We start from the raw sequence: 21,930 nt of genomic DNA, 5'->3' as shown, positions 1-21,930 counted from the left end.
GGAAATTGGGAATGGGGCTAGCAACAACCCTCTTCTTTGATTAAGAAATATTCAGTGTTTGAGTCTACTTCCAAGGTTAGAGATAGAATAGACTTCCTTGGATAACAAACCAGACATCCCTGACTTGTAGATTGGTGGTGTAAAGAAACTAGATCAGATTCTTGTGTCTACCTGCCTTCTTGAAGGGTAACAGATTTCCCTGAGGCAAGAATAAAACAGTGATTAGCAAGAGAACTGAATTTAGCTTATAGGCAAAGAAACAAAGAAATGTGACTTGAGCAATCATACAAAATGGGACAGCAGCACAGAATAGGATCAGTTGCAGAATAGAATCAATTATAAAATAATACAGAATCAATTTAACTTCTTCAGTTTATGGGTAGATTTCATCTTGTAGAATGATGAGTTTCTGGAGATAAAGTCCAGGAAAGTAGCCAAGTAGGAAACAATGTGGTGTCATCTTAAACGGTAGAGAATCTACAAGGAGCTCTCAAATGTCCATCCTCCATTCTCTCCAATCAGAGCAAGGAACGGGCTCTACTCATTATTTTCTAATCGCAACACATCTAAATTTATGTCAGGATAATAGTAAATGGTAATTATTTGGGAAAAAAAACATTACTAATGTTAATACCTTGCATTTGTAGAACTCTTAACAGTGTCATTTTATTCTATAGCCACTTTGTAATCAGGCAACAGGCAGCAGGCATTTATTAAGTGCCTAAAAGTGTGCTAGGTATTAGGGATATAAAGACAAAAATAAAAAGTTTTTCTCAAGGAGCATCATTTTGTTTGAGGAGACAATGTGCTTATATAAATTTATACAAAATAAATACAAAACAGTTTAGGAAGAAAAGGCACTAGCAGTTGGGATATTAGGACAAGCTTCCTATAAAACAATGTTTAAGCTTATTCTTAAAGGAACTAAAGGATTCTTTGAGGAGAGAAAACATTACAGGAATGGGGAAGGACCAGTACATAGGCATGGATACAGGAGATGAAATGTTATGTGTGAGAAGTAATGTCTGAGGTGGAATGTTGGGTTGGGTCCAGGTTGTGAAGAGCCAAAAGTAGCTTATGTTTGATCCTATAAACAAAAGGGAACAGTGTAATACGAGTAGGGGTGTGACATAGTTGAACCTTTGCTCGAGGAAAATGAGTTTGGCAACTATATGAAAGAAGGATTCAAGTCAGAAAAAACTTGAAGCAAGGAGACAAACTGAAGGCCATTGCTGTAGTCTCCAGATTTGGGTGAGACGAACTCCAAATAAGATAGTGGTTATATAAGTAGTGAAAAGGGAATGGTATAAGATATTGTGGAGGTGGAAATGGCAGGATTTGGCACCTGATTAATTATGTGGAGTGAAGGAAAGTAAAGAATCTAAGATTACACTGAGGTTACAAACCTGAGAGACTGGAATGTGACTTGGTGTTGGTGACTTTAACAGAAATAAGTAAGTGAGGTGGGTAGTTAGATTTAAGGGAAAAGGTAATGAAATCTGTTTTGAGTTTGAGGTGTTAGTGGGGCATCCCATTTGAAATGTCCAGTGGGCAGCTTGGTGATGCCTAACTAGAGTTCAGGAGTATAAGACTGGCAGAATGTATAGATCTGGAAGTCCTCTGCATAGAAATGATAACTCTAACGGGAGGTGCTGAGGTCATCAAGTGAGAATGTAGAAAGAGAGGGTAACAGAGCTCAAGACAGACTCTTTATGATACATCAGCAGGTAGGGGGTATGATACAGATAGAGACTGAAAAGGAGTAGGCAGGTAAAAAGAAGATGAACCAGTTGAGATTAATGTGTAAAACAAACAACCAAACTTCAGAGAAGAGAGTATATAGAAGCAGAGGGTGGTCAACAGCACTAGATGTTGCAGAGAAGTCAAGAAGGATGAGGACTGATAAGCTACCATCAAATTTGTCAAATTTTTGGTAACTTTGGAGAGTACGGTTTCAGTAGAATGATGAGATTAGTAAAGTACTCCCAGAAATTAGTAATCTCCTTTTCTGAATTATGCCTTTATCAGGTCAGTTTGCCTTGATTCTTATCTTGACCAGAGATTCTTAACCTGGTTCCATGGATAGATTTCAAGAGATATGTGAACTTGAAAGGGGGAAAAAATTATATCTTTATTTCATTATAGTTGGTTTCCTTTATCCTCTGTAATTTATTTTGTACATTTAAAAAATATTCTGAGAAGGGATCGAGACTTTACTAGACTAGCAAAGGATATATGCATGACACACAAAAAGAGATTAAGAACCACTGAATTAGTGTCCTTTTGACTATATCTTGGATCTAAGGTATTAGGTATCCTAAAAGAATCTGCCATCCTACAATAAATTGTAAAAACCTGGATGTGTTGTTTAAGTTTTTTGGTAATGTAATGTGTCTCAGTTCTGATTAAAGTTATCTATCTGAGCAAAATAAACTTAATATCCAAGTTAGTCCTTCTAGAAATTATTTGCTGTAGAACATCTCTTTTAAATCTCATTTTTTCTCATCATATTATATATAAATCCTATTATTTATGAATACTCAGGTGGATAAGTGATCTTGCTGATTTAGGAGTTCCATCTGGTGACGTGTATCATAGGACATCTATGCCTGCCTATCCTGTTCACCATTTCTATCCAGAAATTTAACACAAGGGATCCACTTAACATACTGAAGATGTAACACTAACTGTAGGAAGGCTAGTTGCTTGCCAGCCTCCTGCTAAACATAGTAATTTATTCTGTTATGAAATTTTATGGAGCCCCTCCCCCACTGGATTCTATATTAGACAATAAAAGTAGTTTCCATGAAAATGTCAGCCAAACTTATTTGTATTTGAGTCCATTTTCTAGTTTAAAAAAGTCAAGAAGCTTTTCTTATAGCATATTATTTTTTTCAGTAAATTCTATTCTGTGTGTTTTGAACTCTCTACATCTGCAATTGATCACCAATATATTGGTACATAAAGTATAAAGCCTAACTTATTTTACTGATTTTTAGCCCCTTGGATTATGTTAAAGTAAAAATGAGTAGAACAGAAAACATATTTTGAAGGTATCTAAAATTTATCCCAATCTTTCTGTTGCTTTTGAAACTTGTTCACTTAATCACAGTCTCTGTCACGTTGTATGGGTATTTTTAGTATGTTAGAATGACAGTGAGAATTTTTAAATGATTGTAAAGTCTACTCACTAATAGAACTAACTTTACCCCTGACTCCTGAACATTGGTTGTGAAGGTAAGCTTTGATAGAGTGACAGGACAGATGGTGTCTCAGCTTGGCATGGCCTATCTGGCAGCATGTTTGAGGGTACCCACATGAGCAGGGAGTAGCCAGTGCTTGTTCAGAGATCTTATTGTCAGGCTTAATCCTCAGTTTCACCTGTTTTTATTTCTATTATAAGAATTTGAAGGAGGGGTGGCCAGGTAGCACAGCAAGTAAGAGCACCGGCGCCAGTGTCGGGATGACCTGGGGATCAAATCCGGGCTCAGATACTTAGCACCACACCCAGAAATAACTGGCCGTGTAACCTTGAGCAAGTTACTTAACCCCAGTTGCTTACAAAAAAAAAAAAAGAATTTGAAGGAAACAAACAAAAAAGATCAATCCATGAAATTTGGGAATAAAAATGTGTGCATTCTTGGTCCTAGTCACGTCAGTTTTTCCAGGCTTTATTAATAATAGATCTTGATCATTTTATAATTTGACATTCTACTTCTTGTGAAGTGTCATATAAGAATAATTATAATAGATTCAGTACTTTTGAATTTTATCTTCCTGCTCTTGTAGGTTGCTAATGCCATGAAGAACTCATTGCCATTTGATGCTCCTGATTCTTCACAAGAAGGTCAGAAAGTACTTAAAGTGGAGGTCACACCCACAGTGCCAAGGATTTCTCGGACTGCAATCACAACTGCTTCAATTCGTCGTCATCGATGGAGGAGAGAAGGTAAGAGTGTAGCAAGGAGTCAGTAATTCCATTATTGTGAATAGATTATTGCTCTATTATTACTTAAATGTATATTACTACCATATGTACAACTAATCCAGAAAAAGTTTGACTACATACTTTTAGTGACAGAAATTTGATTTAAAATGTCCGTAACTCTTTAGATAGTTTTCTTTAGATTTTCCTTATGAATGATGTTTCTTTAGGAAATATTTCAAATAAAATGAAATGTAAAATAATTCAGGTCTTAAGAAAGGCAAGAGATTAAAATTTTCATCTTTGTTTATTAAAATACTCAGTAACAGCAAAGTAGGGGAGAGGTTTTCATTAAATATGCTTATTATTATCATTGAGAAATTTCAGTTTGTGAATGCATGAGCATTTTAATTAAAAAACAAAACAACACAACACAAAGCAAAACTCTGTAACTGGTTGATAACAAAAATATAACCCAAGCAATTTCCTCAGAAGGATTGATTCTGGTTTTATATTGTTATCTTTTTACTGTGAGCTTTTTGTTTATTTTTTAAAGTATTGATTGCAGCAGTGTCTCATGGACATAGTACCTGTATAATCAAGCTGTCTTGGCCTTGTTGTAGGAGCATATTATTGCCATTTTAATGATCTTTTTTCACTTCTCTGTCCTGTTCATTTGCCAGCTCACACATTTTTCATCTGCCTTCTTGCGTATGTATGTGCATTGTACACACATATACAATTGCATATGGTTAGTATTTTTTGTTTTTTTTAATACCATATCCACATAAACCTCCTTAATCTGCCTGGGTCGAAATGCTCAGAAAGTTATAGAAGAGCACAAAAGCACTAAAATTTTATATGTTGAATCCCAGATGGCTTTGACTTCTCAAACGAGGCTGACTCGAGTATTCCTGGCTCCCCGATCCAACACGGCTCCACAGACCTAGGGATCAAACGTGTGCAAGAGGGGGAGGTGCTGATGCGCAGGACCCCTGAGCATGGCTCGCCGGAGCCCACCTTGGCAGCAGCCACAACAGAGGGTAGGACAGAGATGAGGAGGCAGAAGTCAGTGAGGCAGTTGCTGGAGAAGGATCCTGGCTCCCTATCCCCAAACAGAACATCTTTCCATTCTAGTGTGTGTTTCCACTATCCCAGGGTGTATTAGCTTCTCCTTGCAATACACACACTTCCCTTTATGCCTAGCACCAGGTCAGGTACAACCTTTTGTTATCATGTGTGCTGGCCTGGAGTTTGCATTCCTGTGTGGTTAAAAGATAAGCTTGGCATGGCTAATAACAAGGCAAGCAGCCGTCTTCAAGAGGCCTGCAAAGGCTTGGGATGTTTTCATTACTGAGCATGTCTACTTTAACATTAAGGGAAAATGCATCCAATGAACACGAGCCCTGATTGCCCGTTTAAACTTGTTTAGGAATTGATACTTAAAGAACTTGTGAAGGCTGCTGTAAAATACAAATCTATCGTCTTTGATTGGAAAGGAGAACTAAGGTGGAGTGGTTTGACTTGTCTCCACTTGCAATGATCCCAAGAACAAATTTACCTCAGCCTAATTGTAGATCTTTATTGGTGTTAATTCATTTTAACATTTGAATAGATCAAGTTGCTGTGTTTCTAACTATTTTAATCACCGATTTTCCTCTATAAACGCGATTTCCTCTTCAATCTCCAGTTCTGAAACAGAATGCAGTGCTTATTTTAGCATCTGTGGATGATTTTGTTATGCTCACTTAAGCTAGTTTGGATCATGAGCTATATTAGAATTTACCAATCAATGCAATGAAATGGGATATCCAGCTTCTCTTGTTATTAATTTTCTTGTCTATAACTTCCAACATTGAAGTGAAAATGTATTCTTGAGAGTTTAGCTATGCTAGTAGCAACTTTTATTTAATATAGTTGTACCTTTACTCTGAGAATGTTCCTGTGGTATTTTCACTGTTAAAGATCCTAGATATTTTGTATATATTGTTGTCTCCCAGGAATTGTTCCCTGGAAAAAAGAGTGCAAATAAACCTGAGTTCCTTTCCAATTTAATATGTTGCTGCTATGGGAACTGCCTTGATTCATTGATGTACCAAAGCAAATTGCCTTTAGAGTATGTTATTTAATTTAATTTCCATTTTAGAAGTATATATTAGGAGGACTCCTGCTCCTTGGTGCATCAGAAATTTGAGCATGCTCAGTAAGAATCTGAAGCTACTTTTAACTCCCTAGCCATTTAGCCAAATTGGCCTTCTCTTTTCTCAGTGTTGCATGTGCATGACCTGAAGGATCTGGAGACGTTGTTGCTACTTTTTAAGACCCAAAATAAAATGGTTGTGAAAGATGCAGCCTTCCCATTCCAGAAGTTTTACGTAATTTGACATAATTCCCTGGAGCCAGCTTTATCTTGCCATAAACAAGAAAAAAATGAGGCTATAAATAAATATCAAATATTTGCTTAATTGCTTAAAGTGGATAAAAACCCTGCATCTTAACACTCTAGGATAAAAAGAGAGTTGGATGAGCCTATTTGGCTTTCTTTACCAGCTGCTATTTTTATAGTGATTTTAGTGCCTTGCTAATTAGGTAATAATGCAGAAAGTTTGAGATTAGGAAATCGAAGATTTTCTTTAATTCAGCAAAAGTCAAAACATCCTGAAAAAGGACCAAAAGTATTATATAGTTAATTAGTACTTCCTGTAATTGTTAATAATTAAATTTTTTGGATGTAACTAGGAAAAGGGTCCTAAATTCCTTAAATATGTACAAGTTTTTTCTTAGTTCTTTGTAGGTTTAAAATAAAAGATAAGAGGCATAAATTAGAGAATAAAATGCAATGGGATTAGCCATCAGTATTCCTATGCCCTGCTCTGTGTTGTTAGTATCTTTATAACTTAAGGGAGAAAATACACAGATCCACCCACATCCTTTGCTTCCTTTCCTTATTCAATGCTCTCTGGGGAAACTTTTCCAGCATGACACTGAAATTGTATTTTAAATATTTGAATCGTGTTGATTATATGTTGAAAAGGAGAGAGAGAGAGGGTGGCATAGGGCTCAGATTTAAGAATTTCACTTGGCAATCTGAAGAAACTATCCAACTTTGAAGGCATTCTTAAAATTATCAGTAAAGCAAGAGTTAATATCTTGAATGAATCCGAAAGTCTGCTGCCGTGCTGCTCCACTCCACTAAAACAACATTTCTGGGTATTTGAGATCCACTGATTACTTTTTTGCATGCACTACCTTTCTACCATCGTCATCTTTAATATTGCTAACCTGCTTGAGCATCTAATCTGCATGTAGCAATAATCCAAAGCAAGCACCAAGTGTCTTAGTTTCCTCTCTTGATTTTAAATGGATACTTCTAATGTTATTTTTGTGCCCCTGTCCCTCTTTATATTGCTAAAACATGTTTACTCAGCACTTACAATTATCTTCTATGGACATTTTGCTGTTTTTCTTAAAAGATTATAAGTATTTATAATGTGATGTAATGTGTATTTATAGTTTGGCATTGTTATTCTAGTGCACATTGTGCTGTCCTTTTGAAGAAAGAGGTTGAGAGAGGAAGTGACTTCAGCTGTTTCTCCAAATGCACTCATATAGAAGGCTTTGCATGATGATCAAAGAAAAGTTGGTTGCCAGATAAAACAAGGTGTTTTTGTATTTAAGGGTAGCTTGATTATCAGTTTTTCCCAGCACCTTTAAAAACCAGATATTTGTTTTGTTTTTGGCTTTTTTTTTAGAGAGTATATTAAAGAGTAGACTTTAATCATCTGTCTTAATATGTTTCATATAACTATTTGTTTAAAATTATCTTGGCTGATATTGTTTCGTAAATATAAAGATACCTTTTAAAGGTTCAAGTTAAATTTTCTTGGCATATGGGGAAATGTATCAAAAATAACTCCTTAATGAAATAGGAAAACATCTAGCACTTTTTTTTTAAGAGGCTCACGTATAGTAATATCTTGGCTTTTAGAAAGAGCCTTTCAGAGGTTTGGAATAATGATTTTTATAAGAATATTGGTGATTCAGGGCAGGTAGATTATACAGTGAATAAAGCACTGGCCCTGGAGTCAGGAGGACCCGAGTTCAAACCTGGCCTCAGACACTTAACACTTACTAGCCATGTGACCTTGGGCAAGTCACTTAACCCCAACTGCCCTGCTTTCCCCCTTCCAAAAAAAATATTGGTGATAATTCTAAAAAAAGAAATTGAGTTGTCTGAAATTCTTCTTTCTCTGTTACTCTTTCAGTCCCAGAAAGAGGAATTCCATAGATTGAGTGTGAATTCTAGGATGAAAGTTGATGGAATTGTCATGATGATAAAATCACTTCTTAAAAAAATGAAATATACCTTTTTGCTTCATGACAATGTTCGAGATTTTTTTTCACATGTATTGTTGCTTAGGCTTTCATGTAAGAGAGCACAGAAACTTGCCACTGGATTCATTAATTGAATAGTATATAACTATGGAGAAATTTAAGTTTTAAGAGCTGTCCTAAGAAGAAGTAGAACTTATTAAGAGGATTGTGAAATTCTGTTTGTAAGTGAAAGGCTAGGTAGCCCTATGTTAAAAGGTTTACCTCTGTCACTACTTTTATATACTCTTGGATTAGAGACTAAGTATAACATTTTACATAAAAGAGGCACTTAAAATTGAAACAATAAGTGGAAAAAGCTTCCATATAATTTGGTAGAATTGGATCTTTTTCAGGTGGCAAATGTACTAGAAATTTCAGATAGGTTTCCATTATATTTGATCTTTTTGCAAAACAGTGCAAAAAATCTAAGACTACTGACTTTTCATTAGGTAATGGCTAAAGGCAAGATTATCTTAAACTGAAGGTTTATGTGCTGAATTGTGTTGTGTCAACAGTTTGTGTAACAAAAAAGTTGTATGAAGCCTAAATTTACTTGTGGTATCCAGTTCTTGACTTTATTTTTAATAAGAGGCAGTTGACATGTCTGCAAAAAATAGTGATAGAATATCCATGCACTAGAGTAATGTAGGACAACAGGATACTAGCATATTGGAAATCATTGTGAAATAGGATATTTATCAGGGATATTGTTTGGCAAGGTTATTATCAGTGTACAACAAACTTAGATGATTATTGCCAGTGTACAACAAACAACAGATGAAGTCTGTTGTGATGCTAATCATAACTGCTACTTCATTTAACTTAGCTTGTGCTGAGTCTGTCTGATTTGTTTTTTAGGTGCTGAGGGTATAAATGGAGGAGAGGAGTCTGTGAACCTGAATGATGCAGATGAAGGATTTTCATCAGGGGCTTCCCTCAGCAGTCAGCCAGTTGGGACCAAACCATCATCCTCCTCTCAGAGGGGAAGCTTAAGGAAAGTAGCAAGTGGGCGTTCAGCCAAGGATAAAGAAACAGCTTCTGCCACCAAATCCATCGAGAGTCCTCGAGAGTCAGTAGCTCGTAAGCAGTACATACACCAACCTACTGACCTTAGTATAGATTCCATTGAGTTGACACCAGTGAAGAAGCACCTGAGCCTACCTGCTGGCCAGGTGGTGCCAAAAGCTAATAGCTTGAGTTTGATCCGGACAGCCAGTGCTTCCTCAAGTAAATCATTTGACTATGTGAATGGCAGTCAAGCCAGTACAAGCGTTGGGGTTGGCATTGAAGGAGTCACTAATTTAGCAGGTAGCAATGCCAATCGATTTTCAACTATCAGTCTACAGGAAGACCGGCTAGGTCAAGCTGGGGAAGGTAAAGATCTCCTTAGCCCGGGAGCCCCCCTAACTAAGCAGTCTCGTTCCCCAAGCTTCAATATGCAGCTGATATCACAGGTGTAGTTTTGAAAGTTGTACTTTCTTCTCTTCTTATATTTTAAAACCAAACATTTCATTGTGCAAGAAGAAACTTCATCCCACAGTCTGAAACTACTGACCATTGTAATCAGATTTGATTCGGTTTAGGTATCATCATACTGTATTTTGTACTGAAACAGCAATAAGATTTTCTTTCCCCTCCTATTCTTTCTCTCTGTCCCCCCCAACCCTCCAAATGTGTTTGTGAAGCAGTATAAAATGTATGCCTTTTTCATGCTTTCCTTTCCCCTTGGGTGATGTGCAATCCATCGTAGGCTGATCGGTCCCATTTCAACACTGTGAGACTGCAGAAACGTTAGAGGAAATGGTGTATGTGATCCCTATGAAATGATTCTTTGGCTTTGTTAAGAAATAGAAACGGGTTCTCTCAATGTACAGAACTATGAAAACTACTGCATCATATGTTTTTTTTTTCTCAAAACCAGGAGTGCCTCAGAGATTCTACTATGACTTTGAACTTCTCTGAGTTTGTGCAATCTTTTGTTTCTTTGTTTTGCTTTTTTTTTTTAAAGAAGTATTGGAAAAAGAGATGGGAGGAAAGAGATCAGACCTGCTTCTGGCAGTCTGCTGTACTTTTTTCATTAAAATGAGGGTAGCTCTTTTCTCCCAGCTCTTTTAATCTGAAAAGTTAAACATTTAGTCACTGAAACCTTCAAACCAAGTTTTGGTCTTCTCCACTGCAGAGAAGGCTCTAAGTTTATTGTGTAGATGGTAATGCACTTTTAATGGCTTTATAGCCATATTTAATATAATGTCTTCCCTCTTTCCCACCAGGACATATAGGGTTATTCTGTCAGTAGGTTAAAGTTTGAAACAATAAACAAGTCTAAGAATCCAGATGGGGTATCCTATTTCCTATACATGATGGACAGTTCTTGTTTATGAATTGTTAACTGATTCAAGCAAATGCATCTTCAGGTAAACAGAGGAATTTCTCAAGTCATCTTCAGTGATACCAGATTATTAGTGAAGCCCTCCCAGCTGCTTTCTAGGTATGCCTAAATTCAGTCAAATATTTGGATTAGGAAATCTATACTCTTGACAGATTATATATTTCATGGAGGTACATCAGGAACAGATTGTTTGCTTTGGGGAATCACTGAAGCTTCAGTTTGACACATTTTTATAAAACAGTTTCCCGCCAGGGTGTATTGAAATGTTTTCTGCTAAAAGGACCATACTACCTTTTTATTCATTAGTCTGTTGCAGTTTTTGAACATGTTCAATGTTGATTTGAAAGTGGTTCCCTCAACCTTTAGGAAATTTTGAATCATGTCAGTGATTTTTACTAGATAGCAAATATATGACTGGCTTTTGGAAATTGTGTAAGAAACTTCAAAAATGTATCATTCAGAGTATCAGTTCTGGTTTGATTGAAGAATTATTTTAGATATTACATAGCTTCCCTGAATTCTTTAGGCTCTGACAGTTAAAATAGAAGGGAGTATACTGCCTTTAGAAAATAAACACACATATGTAAACGCACACGCACGTAGGTGTCTGTCATTGTACTCTTAGAGTCATATAAGTTATCTTCCCATAAAACAGCTCAGAGCTAATATTGCTCAGGTTTTTTTTTTTAGGCACTTTTCATTGAAAAAGTGTTTTGGGAGATTTGTTGAAAATAGATTTTCTCTTAAAATTTAAAAAAGCTGTAAGAACAATTCTAGAAATTGAAATTATATTGGAATTTGATAAATAGGAGCACTAGCAAGGATCCCTTAGTTCTTCCATTTTTTATAAAAAGAATCCTTTAATTTTGATGGGGAAGGATTTCCTTTTAAACAGTTAGTAAAACAATTGGATTCTTATTTCAATATAATGATGCTGTAATGTTTTTGGTTTATTGGCAGATTAGAACCAAAAACGCCTATACCATTGCCAAAGTCTTGTGGTAATATAGAGATTTTATATATACATATCTGTATATGTACATACATAGTATATTATGTATATATAGAGATATAAATAAATAGCTCTCATATTTTAGATAGTAACTTTTGAAGAAAATTGTCCATAAAAATACCAGAGAAATATAGAGAAGCGAAAAACATCTGAAATAAATGAGAAAGCAGAATTTTGATCATATTAAAATTTCATGTATAAAAGGAGTGGAGCACTTATAAATTACTGGAAGTGGTGAGTGACTTTTGCAGAGACATCTAATTTCTTGTAAGAGAGCAAAAGGTTTTTATTTTGTAAAATTCAGTAATTGCATAAGCATTTATTGAGTACCTTCAAGCACAAAATTACCAAGTTATAAAGAAGAGTGTGAAATGATAAATAGTACAAAACTTAAGTCCCCTTTTTTTTTCTTGCTCAAAATCCAAGATATATATATATATACATTTGGTTTTTGAAAAAAAATAAGCATACTTTGGGGATATACTCTAGCTGTGTACACTCAGTGTACCATGCATATTTATTATACCCATTGGAATATCATAATCTTGATGAACAGTTGTGTTTTCATTATGTCCTTTTATTTACTACAATTAGACTCTACTTCTGAAACATCCAAGTTGTTAACAGCAAATTTCTTTCATAAAATCGCATTATTATTGAATTATCTGTTTAGAGAAAGGCCTTATGACTTCCAGTACAGGTTTTTGGACAATTGTTTGGGTTATTTGTTGGCACTTTTTTCTTGAAGTAGTGCCTTTTTGTATATACAATTGTTGATCTATAAGCATTTGGAAATCTCTATTCATGCATTTTTATCATATAATAAATTCATTCTAGACAAGCTATTCCTAATTTCCATAAAGTGTCTTAAAATCACTACAAGAAATTTACCCTTAAATGTGTCATCAAAATGTGAATTGAGCCAATCTGTGGTAAAGCTATTAAGGAATGAATGCCAGTTTTCTATAATAAGTAGGTTTTCATTGATGTTGTCCATGCTAGATCACTATTTGACAAAGTGCCTGAAGGGATATGGAATATGTATAGAGTTAGGGCAATTCAGTTCAAGGCCATGGTAAAACAGATTTATGACACTAAAAAGGAACTTGATGAGAGGCAAAATAACGTGTATAATGAAAAGTTGCCTTTTGCAGGTAAATTCTGAAGATTTTTAAGATAAGCTGCTCTTTGTTGACAGTGGGGAGATTTTAACTTGAAGCTTTTGTTTTTCCATAGCTTACTCTACTGTGCATATGTATTGTAAAATCATGGGATTTTAGAGCTAGAAGGACCTTAAAGATCATCTAGTCAAGTTCAACCCTCTCCCTCCCTTTATAGATGGGGAAGCTGAAGCTGAGAGACATAAATTGGTTTGCCCAAAGTCACACAGCTGGTGAAAGCTAGGCCTAAACCTAGGTCCCCTGTCTCTTAGGTCACTTCTTCCTTACTATACTAGGCCCTTCCCATTCTTTTACAGTACATGTGGCATATAGCTTCAAGTACCCTGATCCCTTCAGCTCTTTTATCCTATTGTGTGGTACAACATTTAAAGGAAAAGATTTATACAAGCAAAATGTAGATCAAATCATTTTTCCACATGTGATTGAATACTGCATACACATAAGTGCTGGAAATGTAGGTATCTTTGTACACATAAGGTAGTTTTAGTGCATCATGTTATAATTTCTACCAGATTTTACTGAAATTCTTCCATTTTAGGTAGTTTTTCTGAGGCTTTATTTAAAGGTAAAGTAACTCCCACTGAAATGACTTAATCAGTATTTTTGTTATTCAAATTTATAGAAGTACCAAAGTGGCAAATTAATTATATGTCCAATTGAATATTGCAAATAAGAATTAAAGTGCTGAACTTTATGTTCCAGTACTTTTTTATGTTTAAGAGATTACACTTAATATTACACTATTAATGCAGGTTAAATTTCCTGGTGTGATTGAAAAGTTATATTTATTGTAAAGCTTCTGCTTCCTTATTGTAATAGTAAACATATCATAAAAGTAAATAACTTATTAAATGTCTTGTAGTTGTAGTAGTTTCAGATGCATAAGCTTAACATTTCCAATCTGAAGTCTCAAATTCCATTTGTTAGCTTTAAAAGTAATCATCTGCTTGATGACATTAGAAAAATGAAAATGAAAAATTTTCTGTTTAATTTGCACTATTTTTATGAATTTTAGAATGAAGTAGTGTTTTCCTTTCCCCACCACTTGAAGTTTGTATGTGTACTTTCATTATGTTTAACAGTCCAGTTCCCTCAGCTAATTCTCTACATGTTCAATTGTAAATAGAAAAAAATTTAAGATAAAAGGAGAGTAAGTAGCTCACTGCTGAACAGTGGCAAGTAGGATCATCCCATTTCTGCCCCCAAATATTATAATGTATGTGTTGCTTTGTGTATTTGAAAATCAGTATTTCATTTCTGAATTTTGTTGTAGGGAAAGAAGTATATTTTGTAAGTCAGAGCTAATGAATGAATCAGGAAATTCCACAAAGGTTTTTTTTTTTTTAACCACGCTGACTGAGGTTATGGGGGCATGGACCATAAAGATTTTAGAACCTTTTTATTTTAAGGCTGTATTAAACAGTCTATATACAGATTTTTTCATTTTCATCTTTCAAGTTAGTTGATTGTTTTACTGTTTCAGAGTATTAAAAAATTCATTTGACATGCATTTGTAATGATTCATTTGTGGTTTGCTTTAAAGATATGTGTTCCCTAGAATTATTTTGGAAAACAAATAGAAAGTACTCTTAAACTATCCCTAGGATTTGTCAGATTATAGAACAGTAAAATTGGGTTAATGATACTAATGAAATCTTAAGTAGTTATTTAAGTTGGTGCAGTTAGCCTTTGTCAAAATTGTCATATTGATAGATTTGCATGTAGTTCAGGGAAATGAGTAACAGATAAAATAATCATCCCAAGCCACTAGAATTAAAGAGGTGACCTTTCCATATTTGGGAGTATTCGTTTTAAACCAGACCACATGATATTTGGTATATTCAGCGTTTTTATTTTAGAAATATCCTACTTTCCACAGTACTGTTTCTTAGTTAAGTTATCTTGGAAATATACCACAAAAATAACATTGTGGCAGCTTCAAAAGTTGATTTTATATTAAATAATTGGTAATGTAGAGCTGAAAATATGAGTAATTGTTTTCTTCTAAATTTGAAAAAATCTATTAGTACTATTTGCAGTTATGGTATAAATGAATTCTTGAAGATACATTGCTATGATGTTAGATATGACTGTTATAAAAGAGCAGTATATAAAAATAAGTGTAGCTTGGAAGATAACAGTAAATTTCCTAATTGCCTAAAATTTAGTTTAATTTTTAATCAAGAGTTTCAGTTTAGGAGACCCTCTTTAAGCATTTTTCGAAAAGAAACTTGACTACTTCATTCTCTATTTTAAAAATTTATTTCAGTCTGGGTTGCAGTGTTTGTATTTTTAGTTCAATGTTGCCTGTAATATCTAGAATAATTAATTCTTTGTCTTCCCTGATTTCATTATTTTACCAAAGAAATTTACAGACCAAATATGATTTTTAAATTATCTGGGATTTGTACAATTCCCCCTTCCCTTTTTTTTAAATCTGGAAAAAAATTAAACAGAATAGATTCTTTGAAATGTAGAGTATCTGTAGCTATACTACACTTGGGAGTTTGGGTAGAATTCTTTACTTGAAATAAGTTTAATTTTGTCATTATTCTAATGGTAATTTCTATTAATTTTAAGATAATTTAACAAAATATATAAAACAGAAGGTTTAATTGTATACATTAAACACAAAGAATTAGAAATATTTTTCATAAGAAAATAATATAGAAGGAAAAGCCATTTTCAACAAATGATACTAAATACCTATAAGTTCATATGTCATTACTTAATGAAGTTTTTTTTCTCATGGCACGTATAGTGTGACATATTTTGTTTCCATATTCTTTCACCAGTTTATGTAGGAGATTAAAGATCCTACAATATGCCAGTATTGAACAGAACAATTTAAAAATCAGTAAGTCATCCTCAGACTGAGAGGTAGAATGGATGGACCTGAAGGCTGGGGAACAGTTTAACCCTAGGCATATCACTTACCTTACCAATGCCCCAGGTAGTTTGCTACAACTTAGGGATGATAATTCATCATCGTGCTCTCAGGAGGTTTTCATACCTCATCACTACACTGATGAAATCAGATCTGGACCAAAAAACACCTTATAACATATGACAAGTCACAGAAATGGACCTCTTTAAATTAGCACCCTCAGACATTTCTGCTAGATTTGTTTGTGGCATATGGGAAACGTAATTGGTAAAAATGGGATAATTTCTTCACCTGTAATCTATGAGTTTTTTGGGGGTAGGGATTTTTTTTCTTTGCAGCTATCTTGGGCTAAAAACTATTAGGGTATTTATGTGTAATGTGAGTTTATTGGGAATTTTACTCCTAAATATGCCATTTTACTTGTCATTTTTTAAAAAATGAGAAATGTGATTAAGAAAATAAGATGCTCTACTCAGTTACTTCTGTGTACTGTTTTCCCTTAACAGAGAGATTAGAAAAATAATGTTTTGGTTAGTTTAACCAGACCATTTTGAAAACTATAAATAGATTTGTTTTCTAAACATTAGAAGGGTATTTTTTTTTAAAGTTTTATTAAGAAAACTGTACTGAAAGGTATGCCCCCCCCCCCCAATGCGGTCTTTTTAACATTTGTAATGAATTCATATACTTTACAATGAATCTTTTTGATTCTTATCCTTGAAATTATACTGGATTTACATTCAGTTTGACTAGCTAAGAGATACAATCTTTAATGGTTAAAGGATTATTTTCATACTTGTTTCTCATGCTAGTTTGGCTCTTCTGAGCTAAAGTTTCTGAAGGACTTTTATGACTTTGGCATTGTATAGTCTTCTCTGTCTTAATAGAAAAGGAAGCAGTAAATAAACCCTTGCTGAGAATATGTTTATTAGACGAAAAGATATGGACTGTGTAAAACAACTCTTATTTTTCACCAGCATTAAATTGATGGTTGCCCTAGGGCTGCCCAAGTATTAAAGATTTATTGCTGGTGAAAGTTTAAACAAGATAAGTATATAAAAAATGAGATCTCTACTGTGTCATGTCCCTTAACCTAGGACCAGTAAATATCTTCATTCTTTTAGAGCTGAGGTGACACACACATTGAAGATCACGTGCATGTAAGCCATTATTTTAATAACTGTCTTACTGAAACTGGTTAATGCTATTGACTGTTGTTGAAATGTGAAATATATTTACTGTTGACCTTGTAAATATCTGCCAGAGATGAAAAAATATTTTAAGTCATTGTAAATAAGGCTGTAAAAAATTCATTATCAGTCTGCCAAGCAGAAAAGGATATCTAAAGATGTTAAATAAATATTGTGTTTCTGGATAGCTGTGTACCTTTTTTTCTAAATAAACCATATTTATGTATGTGGATTTTCTTTTCTAAAATATTAAGGAACTCTAAATATGCTTTCCTTCAGATATTATATAGATTTCAGTATTGACTTTTTTTTTTTAAGTTTTTGGAGGGCAATTGGGGTTTAAGTGACTTGTCCAAGGTCACACGGATAGTTTTTGTGTTAAGTGTCTGGGGCTGGATTTAAACTCAGGGCCACCTGACTCTATTTACTGCACCACCTAGCCGCCTGCTTGATTTTACTTCTTATAGCAACATTTTGATCCTTCATTGTGTCTCCTTAAGGTTTTCTTAGTTCTATTGTTGTTTATGTATATACTCTAGAATTTTGTCTTAATCCCTCTACTGTAGCTTCTTTATTTCAGTCAACGAATGTCTACTGTGTACCAGATAGGTGACATAAAGAGAAAAGTGAAACAGCCCCTGTTCTCAAAGAAGCTTCTATTTTATTAGGGAGACATACACATATGAGAATATATGGAATAAATACAGGTAAGTTTAGGGAATGTAGGACTATAGATGTTGGGCAGATCAGGAAAGGCTTTATGTTGAAAGTAGTGTTTATACTGAGAAAAATTAATACTAAGCTATACTATTTAACAATATTATTCTGTGATCCATCCTCATTTTTGTCAGACCCTACTTTTGAAGGACCTGCAGTTTCTGAAGGGCATGAACAAGCAGTGTGATAAACTCAAGCCCCCCAAGGCATCTGTTCATTAACCTGCTTGGACTGGACCTTTCCAAAGTGGGACCCTTGCTTCTGTTTTCCCTGCAAAGCAAGCCTACTTGAGCTTGGCTCTCCTCAGGGGACACGTCCTTTATCCTTTCTTTTCCTTCATCAAAGTTGAGGGTGACCTGGTCTATAGGAGGGAAAATCCTGATTTTGATGGTTTTCTAGCCAAGATTGCTAGAGGCAGCTGGATCTCAAAGCAACTAATGTTCTTTTAAGTATTAAGGCTGAAATCAGCCACAAATTTCTCTAGCTTTGGATTAATCCTTTCACCAGAGGATTAGTCCTGCCAGCCCTTCCCCTCTTCACCCCCCCCCCCCAACTATGAAGTAATAGGGAAGAGCTGAGAACTATTAACCTGCCTCTTCATTAAAATATCTATCAATTGGGATTGCCTTACACTTGCCAGGAGAGGTCCAAATGATGTTCTGGATCAGTTCTGACCTCAGATACTTAACACCCACACAATAAATACTGGCCGTGTAACCTTGGGCAAGTTACTTAATCCCAATTGCTTAAAAAAAATAATTTATATATATATACATATATATATATATATATAAACACCTTGCTCAGAAAACAAATCACAATGTTGAAAAAGTAAGATATTCTATGAAGTAAAGGTCGGAAAATAGCATTCCAGAATTTGGGGAAATGCAGGGCAATAATCGAAAATGAAGTGCATGTGAGGAATAGCAAAAAGACCAGTTTGCCTAGACCATGTAGTGTCCAAAAGGGGAATGATATATAATGAAGATGGAAAGGTAAGTTGGAGCCATATTATTAAGTTTTAAAAGCCAAGTAGTGGTTTATTCTTCATCGTAGAGGCAATAGAAGTTCCTGGAGCTGACTGAGTAGGAGGATGTAGCATGAGTGGTCAGATCTTCACTTAAGGAAAATCATTTTTAACAACTTTGTATAAAACGGTTTAAGTTGAGAAATGAGGGTCAGAAGCAATATGACAGAGGGTTGAAATGTAAGTGGAAGGAGAGAATTAAGTTTAATCAATGCCTATAGACCTCTTTCTAGAAGTTTGGGAGAGAAAGGAAGAAGAAATAATAGAGCAATAGCTTGAGGGGATGGCAGAGTATCAGAAGTTTTTTCAAGGCTTGGTACATTTGAAAATAAAAAGAATGAGTCAACATAGTAAAATATGTATAGCATAAACATATTTATAAATACAAGTTAGTTTTTGGAGGGAGGACCCTAGTGGTTGTGGCGATCCAGAAATAGTGTGTAGAAAATGTGCTTCAGCTGTGTCTCAGCAACGACAGGCATAGAGGGAGTGTATCACACTGGGTTAATAAGCATTAAAGGGCTTATGGTGTGTCAGGAACTGTGCCAAGCATCAGGTGTACAAAGAAAAGCAAAAGTATTTCTTAACCTCAAGGAATCAAGGTAAAAGAGCCACTGGAGCTCACTAAGGCCATGATATGATTAAACCTACATTTTCAAAAAATGGCAGTGTAATGTAAGATTGGTTCAGAGACAGTAGGCAATAAGATAGTCAACAAGAATTAAGTGCTTATCATGTCCCCAGCACTGCACTAAGTGCTTGAAATGTGACAGTACCTCCCTTCTAGAGGCTTACATTCTAATTGGAAGACTACACATAAAAAGAACCAGAAATGGAAGAGGAGGGGGAGATAGTAGGTACTTTACTTGAGCACCCTATTTAAAAGGAAATTATCTAGAAGGGAGTCCACTTTCCATTCAAATGGAGAGACCTCAGGCACAGAGGATTCCAGGGTTGAAGTGATTTAGGATGAAGATGTTTCTGTGAATCCTGTTGGAGGAGTTCAGAGTAGTGTTCCCTGTTGGGACCATTTAGGAAGCAGAGCATTTCTTGAGGAATGTGTGGGGAACAGAGAAAAAGCCAGTTTGTATTTTAGAGTGGGGAAGGAGTAATCAGTGAAAGTGGAAAGATAGGGGGTTGGAGTCAGGTTGTGAAGTCAATTTTTGTTTTTTTTTTTTTGCTTTTTGGAGGGCAATTGGGGTTAAGTGACTTACCCAAGGTCACATGCTAGTTTTTGTGTTAAGTGTCTGAGGCCGCCCACGGTTGTGCTGTCTTTAAAAAAAGAAACAGGAGTTTATTACATTCTATACTAGAGGCAATAGGAAGCCACCAGATTTAAGTAGCAGATTCACAGAACTGCATTTATGGAAAATTACTTTGGTAGCACTGTATAGGATGGGCTAGAATGGTGAGACCAAATTTAGGTAAAAGGTAATGAGGGCCTGAACTAAAATGACAGCTATGAGTGGAGAGAAAGGGTCAGAGATGTGGAAGAAGAAACATCAAGGTTTGGCAGTTAATTGCTGAGAGGATTCCAGGATAATGTCAAAGTTATAAATCCAGAAGATGGAAATAGATTGGAAAGAACAAGATCAAAGTAGAGGGGTTGCCCTTTATTAGAAGGGCCACTCAATTATCAGACACTTGGACAAAGGAAAAGGGGGGGGGGGTTGATGTCAAGAGTATTTGAGACGAGAAGGAATGAAATTACATTTCATCCCAGTCCATTTCACCCACTACTATAGTCTTTGCATAGTTTTGTATTGATGGTAGGAAACCTTTTGCTTAGGTACACAGAGTAAAAATGAGTGATTTTTTTTCTTCCCAGAGAGTAATGTATAGAACATTGTCAGCACCCACTATTTCTTAAGCTAGATGATATTTTACTATTTATACTTTTTTTACATAATTTTCCAATACAATATTTTTATGTTAAATTTTATTTTAATTTTCTCACAGTATTATTTCTTTTTTAAAAAGTTACACAAAATCACTCTAGCATGCAACATCAGTCTTTCCCTCTCTCCACTCCCCATTTTAAAAAGTTGGTGCATTTTCATTTTCTAACATGTCATACATTTGCATACACTAAACCAGATGACAAAGCAATGGTAGTCTAAACTTCAACTGCCTTCCATATTTATAATCCTCTACTTTTTAACTTGTGAGGAAGGCTATGTCTTACATGTTCTCAGATTGCTAATAGTCTGAGTTCAGCTGTCCTTTAGTACTGTTTTAATATACATTATTGAAGTTATTGTGTATGACATGTTCCCTTTGCTTTGTTTTCCTGTACATTGCATTTATACATCTTCCTATAATAGTCCTCTGGAACTGATGGGGGACAGGATCCCAATAGGTTCAGCAGGAACCCTGATCTCATCCAAGACCAGGAAACCTGCAAGGGCGTCTGGAAAGAATTCAGCTCAGCCTTGCTTGGAGTTAGAGTTGAGAAAGTTTATTATTAGGCCTTTACAGAAGCAAGAGTCCTTAGGGGACCTTCAAGTGAGAGGGGTACATGCTTTTACCTTTAAAGGGTAGGGCTGCCATTGTCAGGGCTGACCTGACGGGAGGGGCCTCAGTGCATAGACAAAGGTCAGAGCTGACCAAGAGGAGAATGTGAATAGATGGTTTAGATAAGATTTGGGCCAGGTGAAGGAGACAAAAGGCAAAAACAAAGGAGGGTGTGGGCCAGGCCCAAAAGAAATGAAGAGATTAAGTAAGAACAAAAGGGGTCACAGGGTGTTGCCTAGGTGGAGTGTGGGATAGGGAGAAGGGGCAGAGCTCAAGGGTGGGAAAGGACAAATTACAACTTCACAGACTGGTTTTACAAGTTGGTTTGACTTAGACCCCAGGTACCCCATCAGAACCAACATTGTCCCTTGTATTCAACTTGAATTTTAATGTGTTTTTTAAGAATACCTTCATGGTGTTATCATATGATGACGTGTGGTTCTGCTTCCCACTTTCCACCCTTTACATCAGTTCAAATGTCTTACTATATTTCTTTGAATGCTTCATATTCATTCCTTGTAGCACAATAATATTCCACTGTATTTATATAATGTAATTTGTTCATCAGTTCACCAGTTAATGAATACAAAATTTGTTTCCAAGTTTGGATTGTTTTTTTTTTTTAGGGGGGGGGGGAGGAAAGAGGATTACCACTATAGAAGTTCTATGAACATTTTAGTGCAAGTAGGACTTTTCTTTCAATAACTTCCTTGG

At 35.2% G+C, this 21,930-nt stretch overlaps 1 protein-coding gene across 4 annotated transcripts in view; it reads left to right on the top strand.

The window, feature by feature from the left end:
* HYCC2 (hyccin PI4KA lipid kinase complex subunit 2) overlaps positions 1-17,184 on the top strand; it is a 76,995-nt gene extending 59,811 nt beyond the window's left edge. For 3 of the 4 annotated variants that reach the window (XM_069068754.1, XM_069068756.1, XM_069068755.1), the window contains 3 exons: positions 3,790-3,949; positions 4,801-4,968; positions 9,158-17,184. In XM_069068754.1, coding sequence (XP_068924855.1) covers positions 3,790-3,949; positions 4,801-4,968; positions 9,158-9,759 — 930 coding nt within the window. In that variant the 3' untranslated portion in view covers positions 9,760-17,184. The remainder of the gene's footprint in view (positions 1-3,789; positions 3,950-4,800; positions 4,969-9,157) is intronic. The other variant, XM_069068757.1, reaches the window with a different exon arrangement.
* Positions 17,185-21,930: the final 4,746 nt, after the last annotated feature.

The sequence above is a fragment of the Petaurus breviceps genome, unplaced genomic scaffold (assembly GCF_028583685.1).
Source record: "Petaurus breviceps papuanus isolate PSGF00001 unplaced genomic scaffold, PetGlider_PUasm1.0 90769, whole genome shotgun sequence".
NCBI lineage: Eukaryota > Metazoa > Chordata > Mammalia > Diprotodontia > Petauridae > Petaurus > Petaurus breviceps.
This window is presented reverse-complemented; position numbering and strand designations above follow the sequence as displayed.